The following is a 14497-nucleotide window of genomic DNA, read 5'->3' as shown; positions in this document are numbered from 1 at the left end:
GTGTGTGTGTGTGTGTGTGTGTGTGTGTGTGTGTGTGTTCGAGATAAATGTGGATTGCTGCATGCTGTATGTTATATGAAAACCTGAATCTGTTCAAGGTCATAAAGCACAACCTTTTTGGCAGACACTTCAGATGGGAACATGTCAAGTGTCTATGTCAAATGCACTAGCAGTATATAGGCCACCTACCCAGGGACCTAATGTCATTAGAAATAACTCAACCCTTTCAGCCTTTTCTTTGGGCCTCCCTGTTTTTTAGATCCTATTAATGTTGGCTTTGATCATGTTCTGCTTTTGCATCATTTGTTTTCATTTACTTTACATGTGAAATGCAGTAAAAATGCAGACATTTTGTTTTCTTTCCTTGCATTCTTGCTTTTTGTCTTTGCTTGAGAATGATCTCTTATGTATTGTTAAAATATCTATTAAAATGACAAACATGTCCTGATTGCTTTCAAGTAAATTTTTAACAAATTGAGGCTAAATTAGCTTCAGCTTAGTGCATCTGTCTGCAAGTGTCTTGTACTTATCCTTTTCTTTGAGATTGGACACATCTTTTTTTTACAGCCATGAGGGCACACTGACATCACACTTGCTGTTTCATACGGAGGCTAAAATACCCCTGGTAATGTGACTGTGCCTGGAATAGCTTTTGAACACTGGCCTACTCAGCAAGCTAGGTGTGAGGAAGTGACAGAGATACGAGAGGGATAAGGATGCAGTGGGATCAGCTAATTAAAGGTTTTCGTTTTTGTTGATTTCACTGTGTGTTGTCTCTCCAGGACACCAAGGTGGTGATAATTAATCACATGGGTTCCAGATATTTGCCAGATAGTGCTTGCCTGTCATTCTTTGATAGGGGAATACAAAGACACTTGCCGGCCTATGCTGTGTGTCAGAGGAGCCACACTGTTAAAAAATATCAACTCTAGAGGAGCCTTGGACAACACTCAGTATGACTGATATATTATAGGAAGATAAAAACAAGATCTATAAAAGCACTTAGGTAGCTCTGAAAACAGATGTGGGAAATCTGATTAATTTCTACTTTTGTTGGAAGTTGTTTTCTGCTAACAGAAGGAAATGAGGAAACTCCTGTTCATCTCTCTACTAGGTGAATTTGGGGAAGTCTACAAGGGCCGTTTGAAGCTACCTGGTAAGAGGGAGATCTATGTAGCCATCAAGACCTTGAAGGCTGGCTATGTGGAGAAGCAGAGACGGGACTTCCTGTCTGAGGCATCAATCATGGGCCAGTTTGACCATCCGAACATTATCCGTCTTGAGGGTGTAGTCACAAAGAGCCGTCCAGTTATGATTGTTACTGAGTTTATGGAGAATGGTGCCCTTGACTCATTCCTCAGGGTGAGTGATTTTTTTTTTTTTTTTTTAAACTGTACACAAAGTTGCAAACAGCCGTATGTGGGAGTTAAATGGAAACTCAGCAATTTGAGACTGAGAAGCTAATTGGAAGTAAATTGTAAAGCAATCCCACTAAAGGAGTTCATGCTAAGAATCCCTCCTAATACAAATTGGAATGAGCCTTCTTAATCTATCCATTGCCAACAGAGAATATGTTTCATGACAATGAACTTGATTTCAGTCATTCTTAATTTGAAAATTTCCACACTGGCTAGCCTTATCAGCCTTTAATTTAATGCCTGGAGCTATTAATGGACTCTTCACTCTTGCTTTTATACTCAGGATTGAGCGGACATACAGCTTAATCAATATTCAGCTCTCTTTTTTCCTGCTTCAATCTCATGGATTGGTGTTCTATTCCACTTTGATCTAGGGTGGGTTTAAATGGGTTCTTTGAAGTTGGCTTTGCTAACCGCCACATCCGACTTGTGTTTCCATCGATCTCTCTTACCCTCTTATTTGTTACTGTGTTACTGGGGTTCAAAGCTTACTCTTCAGAGCATTCACACAGGGGTAGGGGCACCATTCTTGGAGTTTAAAGAGATGGATGCCTGCATGCCTGAACGGAACAGTGCCCTAACACCTACACTGAATAAGATTGGCTTCAGGAATTCTATTTGCTTATCTAATACAAGTATACTTTTCCTTTGGACATTAAAAGGATTAGAAAGGCAAGACAAGAACTCAGTATGTTGATTTTGTAATGACAAACTGTAACCAACAAGCAATTTAAAACAAAGCATGGACAAGAGCAAATAAACTCAAGTAACTCAAAATAAGGGAACGTAATCATCTGCTTCAAATGTGTGTATGTAGCTAAAACAACATGACTCCTCTTGTTATCAGCCGTGTGCATGTATCCTACTGCCATAATGATCTGCTGCAAGGCTTACCTAATTCCTAAGAAGAAGAAGAAGAGGATCCAACTGAGCAGCCTTGACTCAAACTGAATTTGATTGCAGTACTTACTGAATAAGGAAGTGGAGTGATGAATTTAAGTCAACATGCGTTAATGATTCAGTTAAAAAAAAAAAAAAAAAAAAGAACAGCATAATTATTTTTTCCCTATTAAAAGTGGTTGTGTTAGCCTTTGCTGAAATCCGTGACCTCCAGCTGTGCTCATTTACAGCGTGGCATATCATGGCATGTCATAAAATTTGTTTTCCTCTCTGTCCTCCAGCAAAATGACGGTCAGTTCACAGTGATCCAGTTGGTGGGAATGATGCGTGGGATCTCTGCAGGAATGAAATATCTCTCGGAAATGAACTACGTCCACCGTGACCTGGCTGCACGAAACATTCTTGTCAACAGCAACTTGGTGTGTAAAGTGTCAGACTTCGGTCTGTCACGCTACCTACAGGATGACACATCTGATCCCAGCTACACCAGCTCTCTAGTGAGTAATCACCGTGTTTTATTTAGGTTCAGTGCCATGGGCAAGCTCTTATTCATGTAGCGGTTATCTAAATATAATTTAAAGTTCCCAAACATCTTTTACTGACATATAAACCAGATGAAAAACACCACCTATCAGTCTAATAAGTTTTGCTGCTGACAACGTCTCACTCTTTTTGAAGGTCTTGCAAACCTTTCACCTTTTCAGCGCCTTTCATTTTATACAAGCTGTCACTCTTTGCTTCCTCATCCTCCTTCCACTCTTTCCTATACCCTGCAAGTCACGGACCGGAGGTCTGTCACATCTTCATTAGTGTGGAGACAAGCCTCCTCTGGGAAGGTTCTCTCGTTGGCATGCCCAGAGTGCAGAGAAACCAAAGGGCATTGCAGCCTCTCAAACTGACATCTCCCACCCTTCTCTCTCTCCCTCTGTCTACTCTCTCACTCCTCATTCATTATTACTTGGGCATCATGGGAGGCTTTGGCTCCTCATTAACTCCTCCACGCTACAGATCTGTAATTATTAGCAGCCATCGTTAGTTCATCTTCTGCCTCTCCTCTTTCTAATTCATAACACACTTTTACACCCTTGCAAACACACGGCGCAGGTCATTAGGACTCCCGACATGCCTTAGGTTGTGTGCTGGGATCTAGTTGAGCGTGTGTGTAGGAGCATATAAGCCATGTTGTGGACATGCACAGGCATGCGCGTGCATTTCTGTGTTTGCTTGGGCTGATGTACACATTTCCAGGATTACCTCATTAACTCATTAACGTGCGTATTGTACTTTATATATATATATATATATATATATATATATATATATATATATATATATATATATATATATATATATATATATATATATATATATATATATATATATTACAGTAGAAATACATTTACACTACCCAAACATTTTTTTATTTTGCATTTCACTGAGCCATGTCCTGTGTTTTACCTGCTTCCTATTTTGAATCGACAGCCCCAAGTGGCTCTGCACAGCCCATTTTAAGTGTGTTACCTATGAACAGGGATTTTTACTTGTTTCATAACACCACCTTGGGGCTTCTTGCCAAAAATGATTCATTGTATACAATCTGAATATAGGGCTTTGTGGTAGAGGGGTATACATTATGAATAAATATGAATGCAATTTGAATATATTACACTATCAAAAGGGGCATATTTTTAGGATCAGGTTCATAGGTATTTCAACACATGCAAAACTTAAGATCAAAAGCATGAAGTCAAATAGCCTGTGAGTCAGTGGAGGTATGAAAGGAGAGCTCTCAAAATAATCTGTATTCATCTAAATATAGGTGAAAAAACAAAACAATACTAGACAACACACAATGCCCTGTTCATTTTCTTGTCTCCTTTCTTGCCTGAGTCATGCCAAATTATCGTTTTATGTTATATCCATAAACAGGCGAATCATACAAAGCAAGCCCAAGGGAAGCCATTGATTGGCTGGACATGGTTGCTGATTTGTGAGCAATAAGATTGACATACTGTAGGAGATATGAGTGAAAGGAGATGTGACCACACATTGGTGTGACTGCAAGCTAATTGCTCCCCAGGAGTAACCTGCTTTGTATGCTTGACCCTTGCTGAATAGGTATTATTTAGCAACAAAGAAGAGCAGCACCTCTGTTGTCTGCGCCACTGAGCTTTACTAATAAACTGTGTGTAAAAGATGGGGACTGGATTATAGATCGTGGTTGGTATTTTGATGTTGTTTATTGCAAACTCTCCTTCAGGGCATTATCTGGAAAGTACAGAGCAAGGTGAGTTTTGAAGTCTAAACCTGGGGAGATGTTGTGATGGTAACACACTTGGGCTTTTTTTGCTGGTGTGTTTTTAACTGATAGAGAGTTTAAAACAAGCATATCAAAGCTTTGGCTGTGCTTCACTTTCATACTGAGTCATCCTTTATTATCTTAAGGATCCAGATGAAATCTTCATTTTTAAGATAACTAATTTTTGTTTTCAAATCAAGAGAGCAGTTGTATCCACATCTCTGGGAGTTTTATTCTGTTTATATGCCAGGTAAGTTATTAAATAAAAACTAAAATCCCATCAGATTGCAGGCACTTCAAAAGCCTAGCTGATGATGCCACACTTTCATGTCCTCCTGATTCACTACCATGTGTTCAAAGGGGGCATCCATACGTACATGCAACAAGCAAAGGGGACTCGGTGTCCTTAATAAATGCATAGGTTCCACAGGGTCCCACGTTGTAATTAAGGAATGCATGGCTCATGCCCTTCACTCCATGACCTCTTTGGCTATGACCTGATGCTAAACAATCAGTGAGCAAGGCTGGCATTGCAGACAAGGCTGAAGGAAATTCGTAAATTAAATTGCACTGACAGGCTGTGATTTACATCGGCACCAACCTCCTCCTCTAGGAAATTAATCACCTCTTTCCCTCTGCTGCTTTTCTAATTTTTGCCTGCAATTCTAAGCACACCAATTACAGTGCCTGTGGTGTGATGCTGGATGTATGGTTGGGAGGACATGCTGGTAATTGTGTTAACCCTGGATGTGGGTTCAGTCTGGAGCAATGTTGTGGAGTTTCAGACAGAAGGAGTCTGTCCTCCCTCTCTGTTGGCTGCTCACCAAAGTCATAATTAATTAGGCTCACAGGACAATACCTTAGCCACACTGGTCTTACTAAGGTGATGCAAGCTAACTCATTTAAGGACTCTAAAGATCGTGTGTTTCATAGCAGCCATGACTTTACTGTGTTTGTTTCACTGCAGATTTTATATACTTGACTGCATGATTTAAAAAGTAACCAACTGGCTCACCTTACATCATGATGCAATGTGAGTAACTCTGCTTACCTAGTAAAGGAGCTCATATTTTTTAGAACAAACAAGCAAGGCATTGCTGTCTTTATTCACTAGTCCCATCTGTAATTCCAAGCATCATTTATATATTTATTATTTTATACATTTCTCTATGTGCAGCGTGTGCGCACAGATATATTTTTGTAATGCGGTGCACAAGTGTAGCACGTCAAACCAATAAAAGCTGAGACAAGTAGTGTCACCCTTTCTGTTCAAAGTTCATGCCCATAGGGCAGCAGTTAGGAGGGCAGGTATGGGTCAGGAATTTTTTGCTTGTGCCTCAGTCGACAATGTGGGAAGGCTGTCATTGTCTTGCATGTCACACAATGTGTACTGTATGTTGGGCCTAGGCAGGCAAGTATGTGTTTAGAGGTGTGTGTTTGTGCTCTGTTCTTAAATATACACGTGTCCCTAAGGGTCTCCCCACTCTCTCTCTCTCTCTCTCTCTCTGTGTGTGTGCGTGTGTGTGTGTGTGTGTGCGCGCACGTCGGAAAGCGTTCTTGTGTCATTGAAGCTGAGAGAGGTTGAAAGGCGAGGTCACACAGAGCCAGTAACAAAGCTCATCCGTCAAATCCCTGTGACCTGAGTGACATTCTCTCAGCTCCACTCCAGTGCTCACACTATGTGGACAGCGCTGTTGTTTCTGTCATTTGTCTGTATTCTATTTGCATCCTTTGCCACTCTTGCTGGCCTCGGGCCCATGTGTTTTTTTTTTTTTTGGCTTGTCTATTCAACTTCTAGTGAAATATTTATGCGCTAGGGGTAATGGGACAGAGTAAACAAACAGTAAAATGGGAACATATCCATATTGGCCAGGCCAAAAGTAAACAAATGCACTTTTCTTTTAGATTTTTGTGTCATGCATCAAATGTGTAAGCACCTTTCTCTCTGGATTATTTGCTGTACTGTACCTTGTCAAGTCCACCTCCATCCTTTAAGCACATACTGGGGAGAGCAGAGACAAGCACACACTGTATGCCGTACACTGCTGTAAAAAAGTTTTGAGTAAATCATTTCTTTATATTTTGCCAGGAAAATGGAAAATAGGTGCAGCGATTTATTGAAACATGCAAACATAAATGGAGATACAGTATATAAGGCAAACAGCTTGTACAAGTCTAACAAGCTTGAAAGTCAACATTTGGTATGACCACCTTTATTCTTCAACACAGTCTGAACTCTCTTAGGCAGCTTTCTTGTAATTTCTCTAAGCAGTCTTCAGGAATAGTTCTCCAGGCTTCTTGAAGGACATTCAAAGCTCTTCTTTGGATGTTGGCTGCCTGTTGTTCCATTCTCTGTCATGATGATCCCACCCTGCTTCAATAATTTTGAGGTCCAGGCTCTGGGGAGGCCAATCCACGAGTGACAGTGTTCCAATTTCTATTTTCTATCCAGGTGTACTTTTACTGCACTGACAGTGTGTTTGGCATCATTGTCATGCTGAAAATGAAGCCGTCAATCAGACCCTTTTCAGATTGTATGGCACAGTACTTTTCTGCATCCAATTCCAGTTCAATTTTGACAAGATCCCCAACACCACTGACTGAAATGCAGACACAAAAATCATAACAGAGCCTCCACCATGTTTTTTTTTTTTTTACAGATGGCCATAGACACTCACTGTTGTACCTCTCTCCTAACCTCCTCCATACATATTGATGACATTTTGAACCAAAAATTTCAAATATGGATTCATCAGTCTATAATACGTGATGATTTTCAGTCCAGTTCTTGTGTAATTTGGCATACATCAGACTTTTTTTCCCTTAAGAATGGCTTCCTGACAACCACCCTTCCACTGAGACCATTTCTGATGAGGCTTCAGCGAACAGTAACTGAAGGGTCAGATGCATCTTTCAGGTTCTCTGTCGGGTCTTGTGCTGGATTTTTTTTCCTATTTCTTAAGGACATGACATTCAGATACTGTTCATCTGCTGTAGTTTTTTTTTCTTTATGCCTGACACTTCTTTTTTGTCCTCCACTTGTCCAGTTCCCTCAGTTTTCTTAAGGACACAGCACACCATGCTGAGTTATATAAAGTTTTTAGCTAATAACATTTGAGAATCACCTTGTTGGTGTAAAAGTACTATCTTATGCCTGTCAAACTGTGTTATCTTTTTCATTGATCATAGATTCAACTAAAGAAATGGGAAGACATTATGTGTTTTTGTGACAACAAAAGATCAAATTTAAAGCTGGTAAGTTGTCTGTTATGTGGAGACACATGCTAGTTTGTCCCTTGTGTTAGGTGCCTTTTTATGCATAAATGACTTTTTAAAAAATTCTAATCATGTCTGGTTCCTTGGAAGAAAAACAAAGAAATTAGGGGTGACTCAAGACATTGCAGAGTACTGTACATTTCCCGTTTCATCTGTCTTTCAAAGACAGGTTCACTCATTTTTTTTTTTTTTTTTGCACTGTTTCTCTGCCTCTACGTTACCAGTGCAATGAGCAACTCGCTTCCCTGTCTGAGTGATCTGTAAAGCTACAGGCACTGCTAATGGGAAATGAGCCAATGATGTGTCACAGAATCCTAAACCTCCCGCTATATTCTGCTGGTTTGTTCATCTCTTCTTCTCTTGTATTTCATTAATTAAGCTGTTTCAGATGATAGAGCTGCATTTGCTCAGTCTTAGGACAAATTTAGCCACAAAACATGTTAATGTTGAGGAGGCTGGTTTTAAAAACAATTAGAAACATGATCCATACCAGGTCTCCACATCAAAGAGGGAGCGAGCATACAGAGCACTCCACTATGATTTATATCTTCTGTCAAGTTAGTAAAAGATGGACAATGATTCAGCCATCTGTGCCTGTGTTTGCATCTGAGCAAGATTTTCTATTTTGCATCTTGCTCACTAAATCAGTGAAAGCAACACCTTCTCTGTTGGTGTGCTGTAAAAGCAGTCACAAAAGGGAAATGTAATTTGGTACTTAACCAACACAGTACCTTGTTTGTTTTTGTTTTTGTACCCTCAATCAAAGTAGTGATGTTGACCATTATAATCATTTTATATTGTCCTCATTAAAGGGACTTAAACAAAAACAACAGCAAAAAAAAAAAAAAAAAAAATCTTCCTGGTGGCATTAAAAGAAAGTATCATGCTTGTTCAGGTTTTGGTACAATTTGATAAGACTGCATGTGTATCTGAGGATGTAATTGTCTGTTTTCTGCATCCTGCGAAAAGATTTATGGAACAAAGGTCAGTTTCTAATATGAGCATCGAGTAGCACAGGCAAAATGAGATACTTGCTCAGGCTAATTTGATCATGTCAGTAGATGCCAGATATGCTGAGGCCTGTAAGTTTAGCATAATGCAAAATGCTAGTGATGCAGGGGAACATTAACAATTAAAGGAGTAAACAGTCAAAAGACATTGGAAAATTAAACTATAGCAAGTAGATATTTTTCTCTAACAAAACATTTAAAGTCTATTAGAATTTTTCAATCCATCCATCCATCCATCCATCCATCCATCCATCCATCCATCCATTCTATTCTGCTTGTTCTTTTCAGGGTTGCAGGGGGGCTGGAGCCTATCCCAGCATCATAGGGCGAGAGGCAGGGTACACCCTGTACAGGTCACCAGTCTGTCACAGGGCTAACACAGAGAGACATACAAAAATTCACACTCACATTCACACCTATGGGCAATTTAGAATCAACCCACTAAGTGCATGTCTTTAGACTGTGGGAGGAAATACTCAGAGAAAACCCACGCAAACACAACATGCAAACTCCACACAGAAAGGTCCCAGCCAGATGGTGGATTCGAACCCTTCTTGCTGTGAGGCAGTGCTAATGCAGTGTTAACCACTATGCTACCATGCTGCCTATTACAGTACACTTTCTATTACGTGCATAGCATTAAAGAAAGACAACTTGAAGAAGTTACACAGAGGTAAATCCCATGTTTGGGTTACTAACATGGGTGCTACTGTATAGCACTGTAGGTGTAAAGCTGTGATGGAAACTGCCTAAGCAGTTTGAAGAAGCTGCATTAGGTCGATTCAAAATAAGCCAAAGAATTGAACAATAAAGCACATACTTTGTTAGGTATGTTTATATATTTACAGGTGTTTACCTTCAATTACCTTGAAGGATTTTGTGACATGAACAAGCTGATTAAAAATAATATTTGCCAAATACAAATAAATGGAACTGTAAATAAATGGAATAAATGTCGATCTTATATTTGTTAACCCTAAAAAAAATTTGATACCCATTAATATCCATTAATGTAAGTTGAAAATTTACTGTCTTGGGTTTGAGATAGATTATATATTAGATTATTTGGAGTCATTTGGTTTTCTGATTTCAAAACATTTTAGAATTTATTTGCTAAATCAAATCTGAAAACAAGAAGAGATTCTAGCTAAATGCCTGTCTGTTTGGGATTTTTAGAATACATTTTGAAATATGCTTCCCTCAAGATTTGCATTACCTCATTGTATATAACGGCCCGTGTCCTTCTTTCTACCAGACATTCCCATGGGCATCTGAGAAACCAGCATCTGAGTCACCAACCCACTTTCTTTCTTTTTGATTCCTTGTTCTATTTTCTCTCCATCTCTTTGTGCCACTCTTTCTTTCTGCCCCCCTTCTCTCCATTCCTTCCCTCTTCATCTGTTTGGGCAGACATCCAGGGCAGATCGTTGCTCTCAGGATTTCATTAAAACGATGTTGATGGAGCACTCTCTCCAGCCTAAGTAAATGTGCTCAAGTCCATTTTAGTGTGCATTGTTTGGAAATGGATTAGCGAAGTTGGAGGAGTAAAGGCAAGGAAAAGGGGGAATAGGGGAGAAAAGAAAACATGGAGAGGGAGCTCTACATATTTGTCTTCCACATGAAGGAAAGTTTATTTAGAATCTCTAAATAGCTTCTGTGAAGTGAAAAAGCTGAGTGAAAACAAGAAAAATGCTGGGCTCTTTTTTTCTTTATTTTTTCTGTATTTTTTTTTTTTAATCCAGTAAGCTTATCTGTGACATTGCTGCGTATTAGTGGTGACTGTTGATTGTGCTGTGACAGGTATATGTGTTCTAGATTTTACTCAATTCTGCATCACCATGTCAGTGACAGTCTACATGAAGTTATCTGGCATGTTGGTGGATTCGTAGCTTGAGCTGCTGCAAAGACATGACAGGTGTTTCATATCCTACTAGCTACACACACACTCATATTGCTGAGCCAGGGGACCATAACAGACACCAGTAACACACGCATTACCTGACCACCAAATGTTTATCTTTGGACCTAGCTGTCATGAGAACATGCTTGTCTCACTGTGATACCTCTCACCTGACGTCCCCAGCGCATCTCCTTTCCAGATGCACTTCAAACATATCACTGGCTGTCAAAGCTGGTCAGAACCTGTCACAGGCAGTCACAACCAGGTGGAAACCAGTCACGTACTGTAATCTTACTCTAGTGACATAAGGCAAAGTCGGCTCAAGGTATTCTGAATGCGAATTCTGTGTCCAAAAATGGTCGGCTGCGTCATCTACAATCATCTTGAGGAAAATAACTGATCTCACCAAATTTAGTTAACAGAAAAAAGCTGTACAGATGGGCATTATAAAGAAAAAGTGAGTGTCCATCCATCCATCCATCCATCCATCCATCCATCCATTTTCTTCCACTTATCCAGGGACAGGACGCACAGGCAGCAGCCTAAGCAGAGAAACCCAGACCTCCCTCCCCCCAGCCACCTCCTCCAGCTTATCTGAGGGAATACCGAGGCGTTCCCAGGCCAGCCGAGAGATATAATCTCTCCAGTGTGTTCTGGGTCTACCCTGGGGCCTTCTCCCGCTAGGACATCTCACCCAAGAGTCAACCAGGAGACATCTTAGTCATATGCCTGAACCACCTCAACTGCCTCCTTTCGATGTGGAGGGGTAGTAGCTCTACTCTGAGCCCCTTTCCAATATCTGCACTTTTCACCTGATCTCTAAGGGAGAGTCACCCTTCGGAGAAAGCTCAATTCTGCTGCTTGTATTCACTTGCACTACCCAAAGCTAAGGAAAGCTCATGAAGCCCTTAGGTGAGGGTAGGGGTGCAGATTGACCAGTAAATTGACAGCTGTGCTTTAATACTCAGCTCTCTCTTGACCGCAACAGATGATACAGCATCCGCATCACTCCAGATGTGGTCTCAATCTGTCTGTCAATGTCCCGCCCCCCTCCTCCCTCACTCGTGAATAAGACCCCAAGATACTAAAACTCCTCCAGTTGGGGCAGCAACTTGTCCCTGACCCAAAGCAGGCACCCCACCCTTTCCTGGCTGAGGACCATGGCCTCAGACTTAGAGGTGCAGATTCTCATACCAGCCACTTCACACTCAGCTGCAAACCGCTCTGGTGTGACCCGGAGGCCATCACCTGATGAAGCCAACGGGACCACATCATCTGCAAAAAAGCAGAGATGAGCTTCTGAGTGTGAAAATCTAAAAATAAATAAATACATAAATCTTAATAACTTATTTATCGGAAGATAGGTTCAGGCCTTGAATGTCACATAGTTTTGTTGTTGTTGATTTTTTGTTTTGTTTTTTTTTAATTATCAGGGGTGTCACTTGATATCATCAAGGCCTAGAAGTTGCACAGCCGCAGAAGTTGCTGTGGCTCATCTACACACAGATTCTGATTTAACTGCCTGAGATAATTGGAGTGTGTGAATCCTGCTTAAGGGGCAATATTTCACTTTAAGGCAAACAGAAAACAGCTTGTTCCTTTTTTCAGTAGCCCACACAATATTACAAACCCAAGGAGTCCCCCCACCCCCCAAATGCTTCAAGGCTACGCAAAGCATTTGTGCTTTTGTGTTGACATTAGGTCTGTTTTAATTCCCATCATCACTTCTGCTACCCCTCTAACTCATCTCCCTTGGTATTAATGCTTTTTCTAGTGAAAAAAAAAAGTGCCTGTGCTTTTTATTATGTTTTTGCCTCCCTCCCTGTATGCATGAACTGTTCAGCAATTCATGTTATTAAAGCAGGATTTTGGCAGAGTTATCATTGGCCCACAGCAGTAATTACTAAGGGTTTGCATAGCTCCCTCTGACTCACCCGCCTTGGAAATGTTATTACTAACGTCTGTCTCATTGGAGGCACACAGGAAGCTTCTTGTGAAGCCTGTGTCTTTGCTCAGGCCAATCCAACGACACTGAGCTCATATCCCAACAGGGTCCTGGGGCATGATACCAGATGTACAAAGCAAGGAAGGGAGTAAGCAAGTAATGACAAAGAGAGGATCTAATGGACAGCTTTTTTACTTGGAGCAGCTGTTATTTTCATGTTGTTCTGCATTTATTGCTCTCATATATGTTCATCCAAACCAAATAATTGACATGAAGCATTGGCCCTGACAGAGTGACGGATGAAAAAGAAGAAAGTTAGTCATTTTATATTTTTGCAGGGGAGATACTTTGCTCGTATCAGTTTAGTTTCATTGCCCTAAGAGAAAAAGAAAGAGCAAGAGAAAGTGCCCTTGGGTCTCAGTTTAGATGAAACGATTCAGATATGAACTAGTCTTGAGATATGAGAAAACCGCTGAAGTCAGTGGGGCTTATATAGCCTTTATTCATCTATTGATCTCTTCCTCTCTTCCTTTCTTGCTTGTTCTCTCATTTTCTGTATGTCACACACTCCCGCAACTACACACTGCAGCATTGTCTGCTTTCTTCAGTGCTCGTTGTGTCTATTTCTTCACTGGCCCTCAGTTAGAGTGTTGTCTCTGCATCTAGCAGTCTTCAAGGTCAGATATTAAACCTTTTCTCAGGGTCAGCAACGTCTCCAAGGTCAAAGAGGTGCTTGCTAATGAGGTCAGCCTCTCCACCTCTGCAGCGCCATGTGACAGTGTTCTGTAATTCAAAATTTAACACAGACATTTATGCATTCATGATTAAACCTGTTTGTCATTAGTATTGTTCAACATTTTAAATATAAGCCTGGATTATGAAAACACCCCAAATCACCATTTTTCTGTCTTATTCATTTGCTTTTTTTTTTTTTTCTTCCTCCTCCTGCCTCTCCTTGTGATTCTTCTCTTCTACTGTCGTTCCCAGAAAGTCAGCAGGGAACAGGGTGGTCTGTGTAGGTTTCTCCTGGGTTTGTTTCCAGCAGCAGCTTATCTGCAAATGCTCAGGTTCAGCTAATTGGCATTATTAAACTGGTGGCAAGCTCAACTCAGCTATAAGGGGAAGGTGCAGTGGGAGGTGTATGTGTGTGCGTGTGCCTGTGTGTGTGTGTGTCAGTAGACGGCCAGGGATTTATGTGAGTTTATGTGTGTGGGGGTATACAAGCCCTATCCTCTCTGTGCCCGTGCATATGTTCCCCCACTGTGTGTGTGTGTGTGTGTGTGTGTGTGTGTGTGTGCGTGTGCGTGTGCGTGTGTGATGTGAAAACAAGCAGCTGTCAATTTCAATCAAGAGGGCGCATGGCTTGCCTGAGGGTTTAGGTAGCCCAATTACAGGCAGACATGCTCGGCATATAAGCAGAAACCTTGTCCTATTTTATTAAAACTGGACTATGGGAAAGGATATATAAATGTACGTAAAGCTGGTTGATGACTGCTGGAAGTTGCTGATAAAGAGGCAGAATCTTGCTTGTTTTTTGGCTGCTGGTGGATTGATTGATGAAGGAATAAAGAGTTAAAGGGATGGGGAAGGACAGCTGAGGCTACTAATGCAGTTTTCAGGAAAATGGCTGACTTTAATATTCTAAAGCTGAAAAGAATGTTGTTTTGCAGATCTCAGCCATAGACACCATAAAAGATAGATGGAGCTACCATGACATCACCCACCCGTTTTGAAGCCTCATGAGGAGCA

At 40.8% G+C, this 14497-nt stretch overlaps 1 protein-coding gene across 3 annotated transcripts in view; it reads left to right on the top strand.

Moving 5' to 3' along the window:
- The window catches only part of LOC115795397 (ephrin type-B receptor 1-B), a 170057-nt gene that overhangs the window by 146412 nt on the left and 9148 nt on the right, over positions 1-14497 (top strand). For all 3 annotated transcript variants that reach the window (XM_030751287.1, XM_030751285.1, XM_030751286.1), the window contains exons 11-12: positions 1115-1362; positions 2600-2815. In XM_030751287.1, the coding sequence (XP_030607147.1) occupies positions 1115-1362; positions 2600-2815 (464 nt within the window). The remainder of the gene's footprint in view (positions 1-1114; positions 1363-2599; positions 2816-14497) is intronic.

This window comes from Archocentrus centrarchus, chromosome 17, assembly GCF_007364275.1.
Source record: "Archocentrus centrarchus isolate MPI-CPG fArcCen1 chromosome 17, fArcCen1, whole genome shotgun sequence".
Lineage (NCBI taxonomy): Eukaryota > Metazoa > Chordata > Actinopteri > Cichliformes > Cichlidae > Archocentrus > Archocentrus centrarchus.
This window is presented reverse-complemented; position numbering and strand designations above follow the sequence as displayed.